Here is a 15,205-nt window from a genome sequence, read left to right as displayed (position 1 = left end):
GGTCACTACATCCTTGTGAAGGGAACAATCCAAGAGGAAGAGATGACAATCCTAAATATATATGCACCAAATACAAATGCCCCCAACTATACAAAACAAATATTAATGGACATGAAAAACCAAATAAGCACTAATACAATTGTAGTGGGGGACCTAAATACCCCAGTATCACAAATAAACAGATCATCTAGACAAAAAATTAACAACAAAATTCTAGAACTGAACCAAGCTATTGAACAAATGGACTTAACAGACGTTTACAGTGTTCCACACCACAAAATCAGAATACATATTCTTTTCAGCTGCACATGGGTCATTCTCCAAAACAGACCACATGTTAGCTCATAGGACATGTCTAAGTAAATGTAAAAGAATTGAAGTTACTCCCTGTATATTATCAGACCATAGTGCAACAAAACTGGAGATCAACAACATAAGAAACCGCAAAACTCCCACAAACACATGGAAATTGAATAACACCCACCCGAACAACCAACGGGTTACAGAGGAAATTAAAGAAGAAATTAGATAGTTTCTACAAGTAACTGATAATCCCAGTACAACATTCAGGAATCTATGGGACACAATGAAAGTAGTTCTACTCGGGAAATTTATAGCAGTGAATGCCCATATTAGGAAAACAGAGAGAACTCAAATAAATAACCAAATGCAGAACATCAATCTCTTAGAAAAAGAAGAGCATGACAAACCCAAAGCTTGTACAAGAGAGGAAATTATAAAGATCAGAGCAGAAATCAATACAATGGAGACTAAGAGAACGATACAAAAAAATCAATGAATCAAAGAGTTGGTTTTTCAAAAGAATAAATAAAATCGATAAACCTTTAGCCAAACTTATCAAAAAAAAAAAAGGAAAGAAAAGGCTTAAATCCATGCAATTAAGAATGAAAAAGGTGAAGTCACAACAGACCCAGCAGAAATCCAGAGCATCAACAATACCTACTTTGAGAAACTGTACTCTAATAAAATGGAAAACACAGAAGAAATGGACGGATTCCTAGATACATATGAATTGCCAAAGTTAAATGAAGAAGATACAGAAATTCTAAACACCCCAATTACAATGAGGGAAACTGAAAACGTAATTAAAAATTTACCAACAAAGAAAAGCCCAGGTCCTGATGGCTTCACTGATGAATTCTACAAGACATTTAAAGAACTATTGCCATTACGCTTTAAACTCAATCAGGAAATTGAAAAGGAAGCAAAGCTTCCAAATTCACTCCTGGAAGCAAGTGTTATTTTGATTCCAAAACCAGGGAAAGACCCAACCCAAAAAGAGAACTACAGACCAATCTCCCTAATGAACATAGATGCAAAAATCCTCAACAAGATACTGGCAAACAGAATACAGAGAGTTGTCAAGAAGATTATACACCCTGACCAAGTCGGATTTATCCCAGGGATGCAAGGATGGTTCAACATTTGTAAATCAATAAATGTAATACACTATACGAAGAGAGCCAAAGACAAAAGCCATATTATCATCTCAATAGATGCAGAAAAGGCATTCCACAGAATCCAACACCCATTCATGAAAAAACACTACAGAAAATTGGAATAGAAGGGCTTTATCTCAATTTGATTAAGGCTATCTATGAAAAACCAACAGCCAACGTCATACTAAATGGTCAAAAACTGAAAACTTTCACGCTAAAATCAGGAACAAGACAAGGATGCCCACTCTCACCACTCCTGTTCAATATAGTTCTGGAAACATTAGCCACAGCAATTAGAAAAGAATGATATAAAAGGAATAAAGATAGGAAAAGAAGAAGTTAAACTGTCATTATTTGCTGACGATATGATACTTTACTTAGAAGACCCAAAAAACTCTGCCAAAAGACTTCTAGACTTAGTTGACAAATTCAGTAGAGTAGCTGGATACAAGGTCAACAGTCAAAGAACAATAGCCTTCTTGTATACAAATAACAGACTCACTGAGAGAGAAATTAGGGAAACAATTCCTTTCACAATAGCATCCAAAAAAATGAAGTATCTAGGAATCAGTCTAACAAAGGAAGCAAAATACCTATACACTGAAAACTACAGCACTCTGAAAAAGGAGATCGAGGAGGATATAAGAAAATGGAAAGACATCCCTTGTTCCTGGATAGGAAGAACCAATATAGTGAAAACACCCATACTTCCAAAAGTACTATATAGATTTAATGCAATGCTGATTGAAATTCCAACAATATACTTCACAGAACTAGGGAAAACAATCCAAAAATTCATTTGGAACCAGAAGAGACCTAGAATAGCAAAAGTAATTCTAGGCAACAGAGACATGACAGCGGGTATCACAATCCCCAACTTGAAACTATACTACAAAGCTACTGTGATAAAAACAGCATGGTACTGGCAATGAAACAGACCCAAAGATCAGTGGAATAGATTAGAAGATGCAGAAACAACTCCAGACACACTCAGCCACCTCATCTTTGACAAAGGAACCAACCACCATCATTGGAGGAAAGATAGCCTATTGAATAAATGGTGTTGGAAAAACTGGATTTCAACCTGCCAAAGATTAAAATTAGACCCATACCTATCACCATGCACTAAACTAAGATTGAAGTGGATTAAAGATCTAAATATTAAGACAGAAATACTAAACTTGCTGGAAGATAAGTTAGGTAGAACTCTTGAAGACATTGGCATAGGAAAAGACTTCATGAACAAATCCTCAGTAGCACAGGAGCTAGCTCAAAGAATCAACAACTGGGATCTCATCTTATCAAAAAGCTTCTGCACTGCAAAATAAACCACCAACAGAGCTAACAGACAACCTACAATGTGGGGAAAAATATTTTTAGCAGCTGTACTTCAGACAAAGGACTACTATCTAGAATATATAAAGAACTGAAAAAAATCAGACCCAATTCAAAAATGGGCATCTGAAATGAACAGACATTTCTCAGACAAAGAAGTAAAAGCAGCAAATAAATATATGAAAAAATGTTCGACATCACTGGTCATTCGAGAGATGCAGATGAAAACAACACTGAGATTCCACCTCACACCACAAAGAATGGCTGCTATCAAGAAATCAACAAATAACAAATGCTGGCGGGGGTGTGGGGAGAAAGGAACCCTTCTCCATTGTTGGTGGGAGTGCAGACTGGTGCAACCACTGTGGAAATCAGTATGGAGATACCTTAAAGAACTAGGACTAAAGGTCCCATTCAACCCAGCTATCCCCCTGCTGGGTATCTTCCCAAAAGAATTAAAAGAATCATACCACAGCGATATATGTGCACCCATGTTTATAGCAGCACAGTTTGTAATAGCTAAAGCTTGGAAACAGTCCAAATACCCATCAACTGGAAACTGGATAAAGAAGATGTGGTTTTTTAATAAAATGGAGTACTACTCAGCCATAAAGAATGAGAAACTAGAGTCATTTATAGCTAAATGGATACATATTGAGGCCATACTCTTAAGTGAAATAAATAGGACACACATGTGTAAATACCGAATAGTTTCTCTAGTGTGAGAAACTGAAAGTGTAAATAAGGGTCAAAATGATTAAAATGAATAACTGATAATTTGAAATAGGAAGAAACGTCCAAAGGGGTAGGGGAAGTGGGAGGGGAAGGGGAAAGGAAAGAAGGGAAAGGAAAAATTATGAGAAAAGAAAAAAAATGGAAATGAAGTCTATGTAAGTAGGGAAGGGAGCACAAGCAATGAGGGGAAAAAAAAGAACCAAGATGCATCATGTACAGGTACAAGCACCCAATGATAAATGTAAACGTACTGTATACCTAAAATGTACCAATAAAAGAATTTAAGGAAAAAAACTGACTTTTAGGGTTTCTTTCTTTCTTTCTTTCTTTCTTTTTTTTTGGTGCCGGGGATTGAACTCAGAACCTTGCACTTGTGAGGCAGGTGCAGGCACCACTGAGCCAAATCTCCGGCCCACAAAACTGACTTTTTTAAAATGAATATTTGATTAAGAAGAAAAATACTGGGGCCGGGAATTTGGCTCAGTGGTTCCACTGCCTGCCTCACAAGTGCAAGGACCCAAGTTCGATCCCCAGTACAAAAAAAAAGAAGAAAAATACTTGTAATGAATGCCTTAAATCAGAATAAAAAGATGGGCTCACCATTAAAAACTACTCCAAAAACAAAGCTTCCAACACTTGTAGTTCAAAATCATTTTACATCAAATCACATTATTCTTGCTTTATTGCTCTATTAGTTACATTATTCTATTAACTTAGAAATGATGCATAACATTTATTGCATAAAAATCTCCAAGACAGGTTCTCAAAGCAAGGTAACCAAAGTTAGAAACTCCTCCTGTTACGGCTGTGTCTAGCTGTACCCGCAAGGCGACATACAGTCATAGCTGGGGCTTTTTCAGAGTGGCTGGATGTAGAGTGTGTGACGCTGGAACTGATTCATGGTGCAATGTTGGGCTCAAGGGCACTAGGATTAAGGGTGTGAGTGCTGCCCGCCCTAAGCAGCCTGGATAAGACATAAGGGATAGAAAGAGCTGTGGTGGTCCTTGCTTATTTTGCTACCTTCTGCCTGCCATGAACTGTTTCTCCTCTGGATGCCTGTCTGCCACACCACCTGCCATGGAGCCAGCCAATTATGGACTGAAACCACTATGAACTGTGAGCTAAATAAATCTTTCCCCCTTTAACTTTGAGAGTCAGATATTTTGTCTCAGCAACAAGAAAAATAACTAAGATTAAATTTGATACCAGAGAAGTGGGGTCATTGCTGTGACTGTATCTGACCACGTAGTTTAGGAGCCTTTACAGCTGGCCGTGGGAAGGGGAAGAGTTAGGAAAGGTTCAGAGATGCCAGCTGAAAAAGCAGAGCTGGAACGCCTTAGGCTGTACTTGATGAAGATTCTGGTCAGAGCTCAGAAAACCAGAATGCTGATAAAAATGCTGCCAGTAAAGACCAGGCTCTTTCTTCTGGGATGGACTGCATTGGCTGTTGGACTCCAAATGGTCTGTTTTATAGCCTGGCAGAAAGTTTGTCCACATTTTGCTCATGTCCAGAGACTTTGCCTAAGACTGAGATTAAGGGTAGTGGACTAATTAATCTGGCAGAAGAAATTTCAAGACAGTTCTAATGTTGAGATGGTGGCATGGCTACTGTTTGGGGCTTTCTAGCTAGATTTATGTTAAGAACAAAGAACCCAGCAGAATGATTTAAAACATTTTGAGTTTGGGCCAGAAAGGAAGCTCCAGTAAAGCTATGGACTGAAAAGATAGAGCAGAGGGGACCTTGATTGCTGAGAAAGAACAGGAGAAAACAGCCTGAGGGCATCACAAGAACCAGCAGGACTCCACCCTTTGCAGCCTCTGAGTTGCAAAGGTGAAAGACTGCTTTGATTTGTGGTTTTTGGTACTGAGGATGGAACTCCTGACCTTGCGCTTGCAAGGCACCATGGTGCCACAGAGGTAAATCCCCAGCCTGTTTGTGGTTTGTTTTTTTCCAGTACCGGGAATTGAACTCAGGACCTTGCACTTTGCCAGGCATGCCCAGCACCACTGAGCTACATCCCCCACCCAAGACTGCTTTGAGAGGCTCAGAGCACCATGTTCCAGAATGGTGCAGCCTAGGGAATTTGTTTCTCAGGATTTGGTTCATAGGCACTGGACCCCTACAGCCAAGACAGAAGGAAGCCTCGCTACTGCTCCAGCTGGCAGCAGACCTTGCCATCATCCACGTGGTGCTGGCTTTATGTGCATGCAGAAAGCAAGAGTTGTGGGGTCAGGAAGGCTTCCACCTAGATTTCAGAAGAAGGCCTGGGAGGCCAGGCAGTGTGCTCCTGAGAGGGCCGTGTGTGAAGCTGTGAGTGTGAAGCCGAAGGTGCAGTGGAGACCCCAGAAGTTTGGAGAAGCCAGGAACAAGGATCATCTGAGGAAAACTGCAAGGAGGGAGCAGGGCCAGTCCAAGAGAGAAGCCATGGGAGCTACAATCACCAAATCACCAGCAGTGCCGTAGGCGCAGAGCCACCCAAACTCTTTGGAACTCTGAACTTGCCACAGATTGCTGGGGATGCTGGAAGTGGAACTGTGGGATTTAATGTTTGCCCTGCTAGATTTTGGTCTTGCTTTTTTTGTTCTGTTTTGTTTTGTTTTTGAGACAAGGACTCGCTTTGTGTTCAGGCTGTCACTAAACTCACTTTGTAGCCCAGGCTGGCCTTGAACTCCTCACTGACGCTCCTGCCTCTGCCTCCTGGGTGCTGGGATTACAGGCCTTACGCCACCACGCCTGGCTTTGGTCTTGCTTTGTTTTCATTCCTTGCTATCCCCGTCTATAATTTTTGGAATGGAAATGCCTATCTTGTGCCACTGAATGTTGGAAGTGTTTAACTTTCTTTTCATTTGTACAAGGGCTCACAGAAAAGTTTGCCTGAATTCTCAGAGACTTGAGACTTGGACTTTTTGGGGGGTGGGGTACTGGGGATCGAACTCAGGACCTTGCACCTGTGAGGCAGGCAGCAGAACCACTGTGCTAAATCCCCAGCCCGAGACTTGGACTTTTAGCAATGCTAAAACTGTTAGGACTTTGGCCACTCTTAGAGGTGGACTGAGTGTGTTTGCATAAAGAGATATGCATGGGTCTTTGGGGAGTCAGGGGAAGAATGTCATGGTTTGTGTCTAGATGTCCCCCAAAAGCCTCATGAAGTCACAGGTGGGGCTTTTTCAGAGGCGGCTGGATCTAGAGTGTGTGATGCTGGGACTGATTCATGGTGCAATGCTAGGTTCAAGGGCACTAGGATTGAGGGTGTGAGTGCTACCTGCCCTAAGTAGCTCATAGAAAGAGCTGTGGTGGTCCTCACTTGTTTTGCTACCTTCTGTCTGCCATGAACTGTTTCTCCTCTGGATGCCTGTCTGCCACACCACCCTGCCTTGGAGCCAGCCAATTATGGACTGAAACCTCTACAAACTGTGAGCTAAATAAACCTTTCCCCCTTTAACTTTGGTTGGCAGGTATTTTGTCTCAGCAATGAGAAAAGTAACTAAGACACCTCCTAACCCTCTGTCTTCTGAGGCTCCATCACGAATGTAGGCAGCACCAGCAGCACCACCTCCCACAGAACACAGAAGGACCAGAGCCCTAAGCCCTTACGGAGTACCAGTCCCTTCAGGGAACAGGAGGCCAAAGCAGCATGCATCTACCTTCCCTTTCTGATTAGGAACATACTTAAAACATGAACTTGGAATCATTTACACACCCTTAGACATGAGCTGGGAACCTCACACTCTGCTTCCTATAGTTGCAGAGCCTGCCATCCTCTCTTCCTTCCCACCCACTGGAACCATTACCTCATACTCAACAGATCAAACTGCTAAGGACAAACCTGACTAAGCTTTCCCCAAAGATGGTTAAGATGCCAGAATCCTGCAGAAGATAACAAAAAAGTCTCTACCTGGTGGACTCCCTCTCCTGACTGTGCCACGCTACATCCCAGCTCTGAGGACAGCCTGGTACAGGGCTCTGCCCTGGTATGTACACACACACACCCGGAATGGGAAGGACACGTATTGACCAAGGCAATCAGCCTGGGCTGTGGGCAGGGAAGTTCCTGGAGTAGGGGTGGGTGTGGCAGGAACATGATTAATATGTCGGTACAGTTATTTAGTTTCCCCTGAAAAAAGAGAAATATAAGGATTATTTGAAGTAAATGACTTAAAATTAGAGTTTTTTAATGACACTACCAACACTTTCAAGTTCAGCACCAGATAGTTGACAAAGGAGGATAAGACTGCTGAGCATGGTGGCCCACGCCTACAATCCCAGCAATCAGGAGGCTGAGGCAGAAGGATCGCTGTGAGGTCGAGGCCACCCTCAGTCACATAGTGAGTTCAAGGCCAGTCTGAACTACACAGTGAGACCCTACCTCAAAAAAGAAGAGGATGAGATCAATGCAATAGGGAGGACTTAACTTCAAGACCTATAAAGAACACTTATGATAATCCCATAAATACAACTGACCGTTGCCAAAAAATGAAGTACATGATTCATAAATGTAATATCCATATCTAATTAGTAAAACAGTTGAAGACAAGTAATTCTTAAATCACTAAAAAAACTTTACAATATTTAAGTTAAACCTACAGAAAAAGGAAGTATTTCACTAGTTAATTCAAACAATGAGTCTACTTTTTAAAAACTGGTAATGGATGAGCAATAAGATGTTCTGATCCAAAGAAGGAACAGAAAGATGCCCAAGTGGAGGCTAAGTAGCAGAGTGGGACAATTCGTAACCTCTGAGCCCCATCTCACACAGCAGCTGCACCTGTCCAGGCAGCGCCAGGTGACACCGCAGGGACAGAGCAGCAGGGCCGAGGAAGCACTGCCAGCCAGCTGCTTGTGCTGCAGCCAGGAAAGCCATCAAGGGAGGGGACTCGTGAATAAAAGCCCTTTCCGACGTAGTAAATATTCCTGCAGTAGGGAGCAGTAAGCAAATTCACACAGGGTAGCTGGCTGCACCGCGTCTACCCACTCCCACCTTCTTTCTCCTTCCCAAGGGTTGGCTGGAGCCCCAGAGCAGCGCAAACCTTCCCGGTCCCCTCTACTTATTTGACTGGTTATTCCCACAAAAATCCGCGCCAAGAAGTTAAGGAGGAAGGCGCTACCTAGAAATCTGAAGGCCAACTAGTTGGTTTTCTCTGACACCTTCCAGACTCTCAGTTTAAGAAAAGGTGTTGCAGGACACTGCGTATCGGCCCGGAAGGCAGACAGTGTTCGTCTTTAAAGAGACTGCGAACGATGCCAGAATAACGTGCATCAACACCACACCGGGCAAGGCAAGATCACATGAGACTGCAGGCAGGAGCAGAAATGGGGGTCTTGGGTTCCGGAACGGAGTGAAGCCCCGGGGAGTCTCCGGCCCGGAAGACATCCGGTAGGGAAACTGCCAGGACACCCAGAAAGGGAGCCCCCGCCCAAGGAGAGGCCCAGAAGAGGAGCCTCGCTGGAAGGAAGGACCCAAAGAAGGGAGCCCCCCAAAAAGGAGGAACGAGGAGGGGAGCCCCGCAGGACTCACCGGGACGCAGGAGGCCGCACCCAGCACGTCTGCTCTGAGCCTCGGCAGTCCCGACCAGGAGCTCCGCGGTGCCACGTGCCGAGAGCTGGGCGCGGACGTCCCCCGCATCCCTTTCTCTGCGGCCGCGGGGCGGGACCCGGACGCTCGGGGAGCCCTCCGCCCTCTCCTCTTGCGGTCTCCAGTGCTGCGCTCCGGGAAAAGAGGCGCGGCCCCTTTAAGAGGGCGGGGTGGTCCCGAAGGCCTCCGCGAGGCGCCGTGCATGCTGGGAGCTGGAGTTCCGCGGACCAGCCGAGCTTCCGCCTCGTCCCAGGAGCCCTTTCTAGCGTCGCGTGGCTGGAGAGCCGTAGGCCGTGATCCGCCCTCGAAGAGGGGTCCTAGCCCCTTCCAGAGGCGGCGTGTGTCGACCTAAGGGGCCGTGGCGGCGCGGTGCAGGCCGGGAGCCTGAGCATAGGCGGGTGCCCCGACCTCTGGGAGCAGCGGGCCCGGGGACGCGGACGCCTGCGCAGAGACGGCCGAGGGCCGCGGAGGTGCGGGCGAGCATGGTAGGTGACGACGTCGCGCTCGCCGCAGGCTGCTCCCGGCTCTGCGGCGGCTGCAGGCTGCGGCACCGCTCCGGGAAGGGTGTAGGGCGCGGTGGTTGGAGGGTGCTGCCCTCCTGTGGACATGGGCGAGGCCGGGCAGCCTCGGGGAGAGGGGCCGCGCTGGGGCCCGAGGGAGCGGGAGCTGGAGCTGGGGAGGAAGCGAGTACCCGGGCGCCCTCTGTGCTCGCTGTGCCGGCTCGTCCCGGAGCGCGGCCGGAGGAGAGCGGAGGGTGCCTGGAGACCGGATGAGAGACCCGAAAGCTAGAAGCTGCGGCCTAGAGACCGGGCGGATGGGGGGGCTCGCCGCGGAGGCGGGGCCCAGCCACACACCTGCCAGGTAGACCCCGCTCCAGCCCAAGGTGCACAGAACTAACCTCGGAAAAGCTTTAAACGTGCAGAGGTTAAAGATCCTGAAGCATGAACTGGGGTGTTTGCCTTAACTCCCCGCTCATTTATGCCTGCTGATTAACCCCCGGCTTCGTGGAGCCTGCGCTATCCCAAAACAGAGTCAAAGTGATCTACAAGACCATGTAGTTTATTTGACCCTAATTGTTGCCCTGTCATCCCTCGTAAGTTGACCCTGGGAAGGGATCTTGTTCTATTAAATGTCCTTGTAAGGACGTTTTAAGAGTTCTTTGAAAATTCTTGTACAGTATAAAGATATTTTGGGTGCATGGATTTTATCAGTGACTTTTCGCAAGGTCACAGTTGAAATGTTTGAGGCTGTTGGTTGGTTTTTATTTGATGTTTCCAGGAGACTACCAAGATTTTCATTTCAAGGATTTTGGGGGTTTTTTGGTACCGGGGATCAAACTCAGGACCTTGTGCTTTCGAGGCAGGTGGCGGCACCACTGAGCTCTATCCCCACCCTAGAATTTTGTATATTTTAACAAGTAACAAAACGTAGAAAATGCTATCCTTTAATATTTTTCAGTTTCCATAACATGGTAAGCCTCAGAGGAGATTGTCAGCCCTTGACGGGTAGTCCTCTGGTCCTGCCAGTTTGTAGACCCTGGTTAATTTTGCATGGATTTTGCATCTGATGGATTCAGAGCTCTCTTCTTTCTCCTTAAATTGGGGTAAGAGGAGGTGAGACAGGCTCTCTCTATGTAGTCCAGGCTGGCCTTGAACTTCCACGATTCTCTTCCCTCAGGTTCCTAAGTGCTGGGATTACCGGTGTTCTCCACTGTCCCAGTCTTCCTTCAAGTTTTATAGTCTGTGAGCCTTTTTTTCCTTTGATGTTTTATGCCACTTCTCTTTCCTACCAGTTGAACCTACGTCTCTAGTCACTTTTGGACACCAAGTACACATGCTCTTTAGACCTAGCTGTTGATTATTGTTTTAATCACAGCTGACATCAAATTATGCAGCTTTGTTGACAGCCTCCACACTCTCCTTTCAGGGCTGCTGTGCTCATGCCAAATCAGCACCTTGGCACCCTCGTGGCTCCAGGGTTGGGGGAGAGGGATCTGCTTGTTTCTTTGTCTCCACTTCTACCCCCTTGGTAACTAAATAGAAATGATCCTGAGCCACTTTGTGTGGCCTGGATCCATGCACCTCTGTCTCCATGTAGGCACTGTGCACTGTGGATTTAGCTGTCACATCTCACATGGGCGGCAATGCAGAGGTGATCCTCCTGAGTAATAATAGTTCAGGTACCGGTCATCCACACGTCCACGCTGTCTTGGTATGGAGCCATCTTTGGGGAAATGCTAGTGCATGGTCCAGCCATCTGAGGGTGTGTGACTCTGCTGAGTAGACTTGGGGGCTCTAGGGTGCTATTTGGAACCCTTTTTGAGCTGAGATTCTCATAACATAAAACTACCTGCATTAAAGCAGTACAATTCAGTGGTGTTTAGAACATTCACATTATGGTGCAACTGCCATGTGTAATTCCAAAACATTTTCATCACTAAGTGCAAACCCTAAATACACACTCACTTCCAGCTCCCCTCCCCCTCAACCCTTGGCATCTGTTAATATACCTTCTGTCTCTATAGATTTGCCCGTTCTGGATATTTCATACAATGAAATCACATAACCTGTGGCCTTTTGTGTCTAGCTTTTATTTCTCAGTATATTTTTAAGGTTCACCCGCATTGTGTCATGTATCATTACTTCATTCCTTTTTGTAGATGAATAGTGTTCTATTATATGGATATACTGATTTTTTTTATATCCATGACAGAACTTTTAAACCTAGCACTAATAGCTGTTCCATAATCAAGATACAATGGCTATTCCTATTGGAGGGCTGTTTTGGGGTTGCATAAGCTATCAACTCCATAAAAAGATCCTGGCATTTTTGTTTATCAGTTTATTACCATAGCATATGATATCTGTCCTAAGGTAAAGTTAGTCTTAGGAGAGAATGTAGCCTTGAATTCTTTGTCTCCTTCTTTTCATGGGCTCAATTTTAGAAAATCATGTATGTAGTATATATTCCATGTATTCTGTAGTCTCTAGGTCAGGGCAGGTTAGCACAGCCCATAAGCTAGCTGCTGATTATGTAAATAGTTTTCAGGCACAGCTACTTGTGTGCACGTTGTCTGGACTGTGGCTTTTACCTTGCAGTGGCAGAGCTGAAAAGCCACTAGGGACTGTGTGGCCACCACCACAGTGTTCACTGTTTGAGCCTTTGCCTCAGGATCTCAGGATCCTTAAATATTTTTAAGAATGATTGGGGGCCGGGGATTTAGCTCAGTGGCACTGCCTGCCTGGCAAGCGCAAGGTCCTTAGCTCGATCCCCGGCACCAAAAAAAAAAAAAAAAAGAATGATTGGGTCCCAAAGAACTTTTGTTTATGTAATAGTTATTGATATTTACCATATCAGAAATTAAAGTGAGAAGTTTTTAAATGTGTATTTTAGAATTACCAATAATAAACCCATTAGTTTATTACATTTTTACAAGTATCTTTAGTGTCTGACCTCATAAAAGTATTATTATTGAGTCTTTTGTGTTCCTCTTCCCATGATTTCAAGAAACATGCAGGCCTGGAGGCCTGTTTTGCACACTCAGCCGAGGGTGAGTACCCATTGAGAGTGTTAGGAGACAGTTTTGTCGTCATGAAATTCCCGAAGGGCCCAGGTCCCCAGAGCACAGTAGCACACCATATGTCTCCACAGTGTCAGCTCGCTCTCCTGCTGAATTTTGACATCGGCACATATTTGGGTTGCCTCAGTGAAAACTCGGGAACTTGCTCAGCTGTGTATTGTTGGCATTTGGTAAGGAGTCAGTCTGCACAAAGAAGACATTGCACGTGTACTTTCACAAAGGGCGAGGGAGCTGTATCCTTGGGGCTTCAGGCAGGAGAAGCAGTCCCCCTTCCGAGCCCTGGCCGGTTTCTGACTGCACATGTCTTCTTCTTTGCTGTGGCACCTGGGAGGTGCGGAGCCCTGCTTTTCCACCCATGTTCAGCTCTCATACATGGTCCACCTGTCTTTATACTAATCTTGTGATTTGGTTTGATTCTCCTTTCCCCTCTCTTAATTTCTTCATCTACATCTTATTACCCATCCCTGTAAGTTATAATTTATTCTATGTTTCTATAAACTCTTGTCTTTATTTGAAGATTGAGTATAATCCTCTTTAGTAAAACTTTTCCCCTTAGGGTATTAGTGTGTAAAACATTTGTGTAAAAAAAAATATAAACCATTAGCTTAGTCCGTTTTGATATTCAGAAATTAGTAAGGCACTTTACTTTAGTGTTGCTTTCTCCAAGTTACCTTGAGAAGTGGAAATTCAAGCATCCTGTATCTGGAACCCTGAAGATGTTATTCTGTTTCATTGCAGGCTATATATAGTACAGTTACTTGGTGGTTTTGTTATTTATTGCATACCCACAGCCCTCTGCCCTGTCTCACATAAGCAGACATTCTTGTTACTAGTATATCACTTCTCAGTTCCTGACAACCATCCTGTGCCTACTTGTGGCACTTTTCCAAGTCACTTGTGACACAAGTCTTAGTTGTGTGTATGTTTTCATCAATGTGGTTCTGTTTTTCAACTGAAAGAAATTTAATAATGTTTCCAGTCTGCACCACCTCCTCCTAGTTATTACAAACTGAACTGCTGATGGTCCCTGTGATAACATCAGCCCCTACCTTGGGTATTGGACTGTGCTAGGATTTTTAGGGGGAAAAAGAAACACTACTACACTCAGAGAACTGATCAAAATGTATTTTCTGTAAAATATCGATTCTCACAATTCTTTGACGATTAGACTCCGATCATTTGTTACTGTCTAGATGCCATCATTTCTATTTCAGGAGACTGTACAGTCTTTTTAACTGATGAAGAGCAAAGCTCTGGCTCCCTCTAATTCTGAAGTGGAGTCACCCAACGAAACCCTTGAGTCCAGTTAAACTGTGGGCATTAGGGATGGAGACTGCCGCAAACCCTATAGTCGCTTCACTGGCTCTCCCACTTCTTTTGCATCCCAAAGCATAAGCTTAAATCATCTCAGAAGGAAAAAGTCCGCCAGTTCACGGCCTGTACTCAGGCTGGTGAGAGAACTGCCATCTACTGCCTAACGCAGAATGAGTGGAAACTGGACGAGGCCACCGACAGCTTCTTCCAGAACCCAGATGCGTACCACAGGGAATCCATGCGGAACGCAGTGGACCAGAGGAAGCTGGAGCAGCTGTATGGCAGGTACAAAGGTAAGGGACACATGGCAAGAAAGCCAGGCCACACACTGTCTCTGGTAACCAGAGGGAAGAGCATTGTGTTAGCTTTTCATCTCACAGCACGATCCCCAACACCCACGACTTAGAGGATGTGGGCTCTCCTCGAAGAGAGACAGGCACTTGAAGGCTGTGTGACGAGAAGAAAGCAAAGCGGGACCTGGGGACCCAGAGCCGTAGGAGACCAAGGGCCTTTATTCTCTGACACGAGTACATTTTATACTGTCGTCAACAGGCAGCTAAGCAAGCAAGCACACGCAGCTGCAAGGCTGAAATGGTTGCTGGGAACGGATCCTGCTCTAGGCAGATGTTTAAAAAACACTGCGGCCTTGCTAATGATGTATAGATAGGCTCTCCTCTACTTTCTCAGGCAGCAGAGAGTGTCTCAAGGGCCTGTGTGCCCTCCGCCCCAGTTCTCAGCATGCTGACCCGATCCTGGCACGCCAAGGACCTGGGAGTCAGTCCCGTGATCATCAGGAGGAGAACAGCACGTCCCAAGACGACCTCTCACAAAAGGAGAGGCTTATTGTGGCTCACAGTTTCAGAGGATTCATTCCCTGTCTCAACATGGACTCATTTCAACTCGCTCCAAGATAGGTCTGTCATGGTAGAAGGGTGTGGAGCAAATCTCCCTTCATGGCAGCCAGGATCCAGTGCACAGAAGGGTACCCCAGGGGAAGTGTCCAGGGACCAGATGTGGACCCCAAAGTCATGCTTCCTTGACCCACCCAGACACATCCAGAACTGTGCTTTACTAATCCCTTGGGCAGCTCCCAAGCCAGTCGAGATGCCAGTTATAATTAACTATCACAAGAGTGCGTGTAGAACTTCTTTTCCCATGGATAAAAGGTCTCCAAGCTGCTGCTCCTTTTGAGTTCAGCTCCAGAACCC

At 45.2% G+C, this 15,205-nt stretch overlaps 2 protein-coding genes across 10 annotated transcripts in view; one reads left to right on the top strand and one right to left on the bottom strand.

The window, feature by feature from the left end:
- The window catches only part of Slc9d1 (solute carrier family 9 member D1), a 47,708-nt gene extending 38,455 nt beyond the window's left edge, over positions 1 to 9,253 (bottom strand). For 6 of the 8 annotated variants that reach the window (XM_087193177.1, XM_004858490.3, XM_004858488.4 and 3 more), the window contains exon 1: positions 9,047 to 9,249. The gene's annotated coding sequence lies outside the window, so the exon portion shown is untranslated. Of the gene's footprint in view, positions 1 to 9,046 lie in introns of all 8 variants that reach the window. The other 2 variants (XM_087193178.1, XM_087193176.1) reach the window with 2 other exon arrangements.
- A 74-nt stretch (positions 9,254 to 9,327) lies between these two features.
- Positions 9,328 to 15,205, top strand: part of Dcun1d2 (defective in cullin neddylation 1 domain containing 2) — a 30,370-nt gene continuing 24,492 nt past the window's right edge. The window contains exons 1-2 of one of the 2 annotated variants that reach the window (XM_004858491.4): positions 9,328 to 9,588; positions 14,074 to 14,290. In XM_004858491.4, the coding sequence (XP_004858548.1) occupies positions 9,586 to 9,588; positions 14,074 to 14,290 (220 nt within the window). In that variant the 5' untranslated portion in view covers positions 9,328 to 9,585. Of the gene's footprint in view, positions 9,589 to 14,049; positions 14,291 to 15,205 lie in introns of those variants that run through there. The other variant, XM_087193187.1, reaches the window with a different exon arrangement.

The sequence above is a fragment of the Heterocephalus glaber genome, unplaced genomic scaffold (genome assembly GCF_053883595.1).
Source record: "Heterocephalus glaber isolate CG9 unplaced genomic scaffold, H.glaber_assembly_v1.0 deba00001579, whole genome shotgun sequence".
Classification (NCBI taxonomy): domain Eukaryota; kingdom Metazoa; phylum Chordata; class Mammalia; order Rodentia; family Bathyergidae; genus Heterocephalus; species Heterocephalus glaber.
This window is presented reverse-complemented; position numbering and strand designations above follow the sequence as displayed.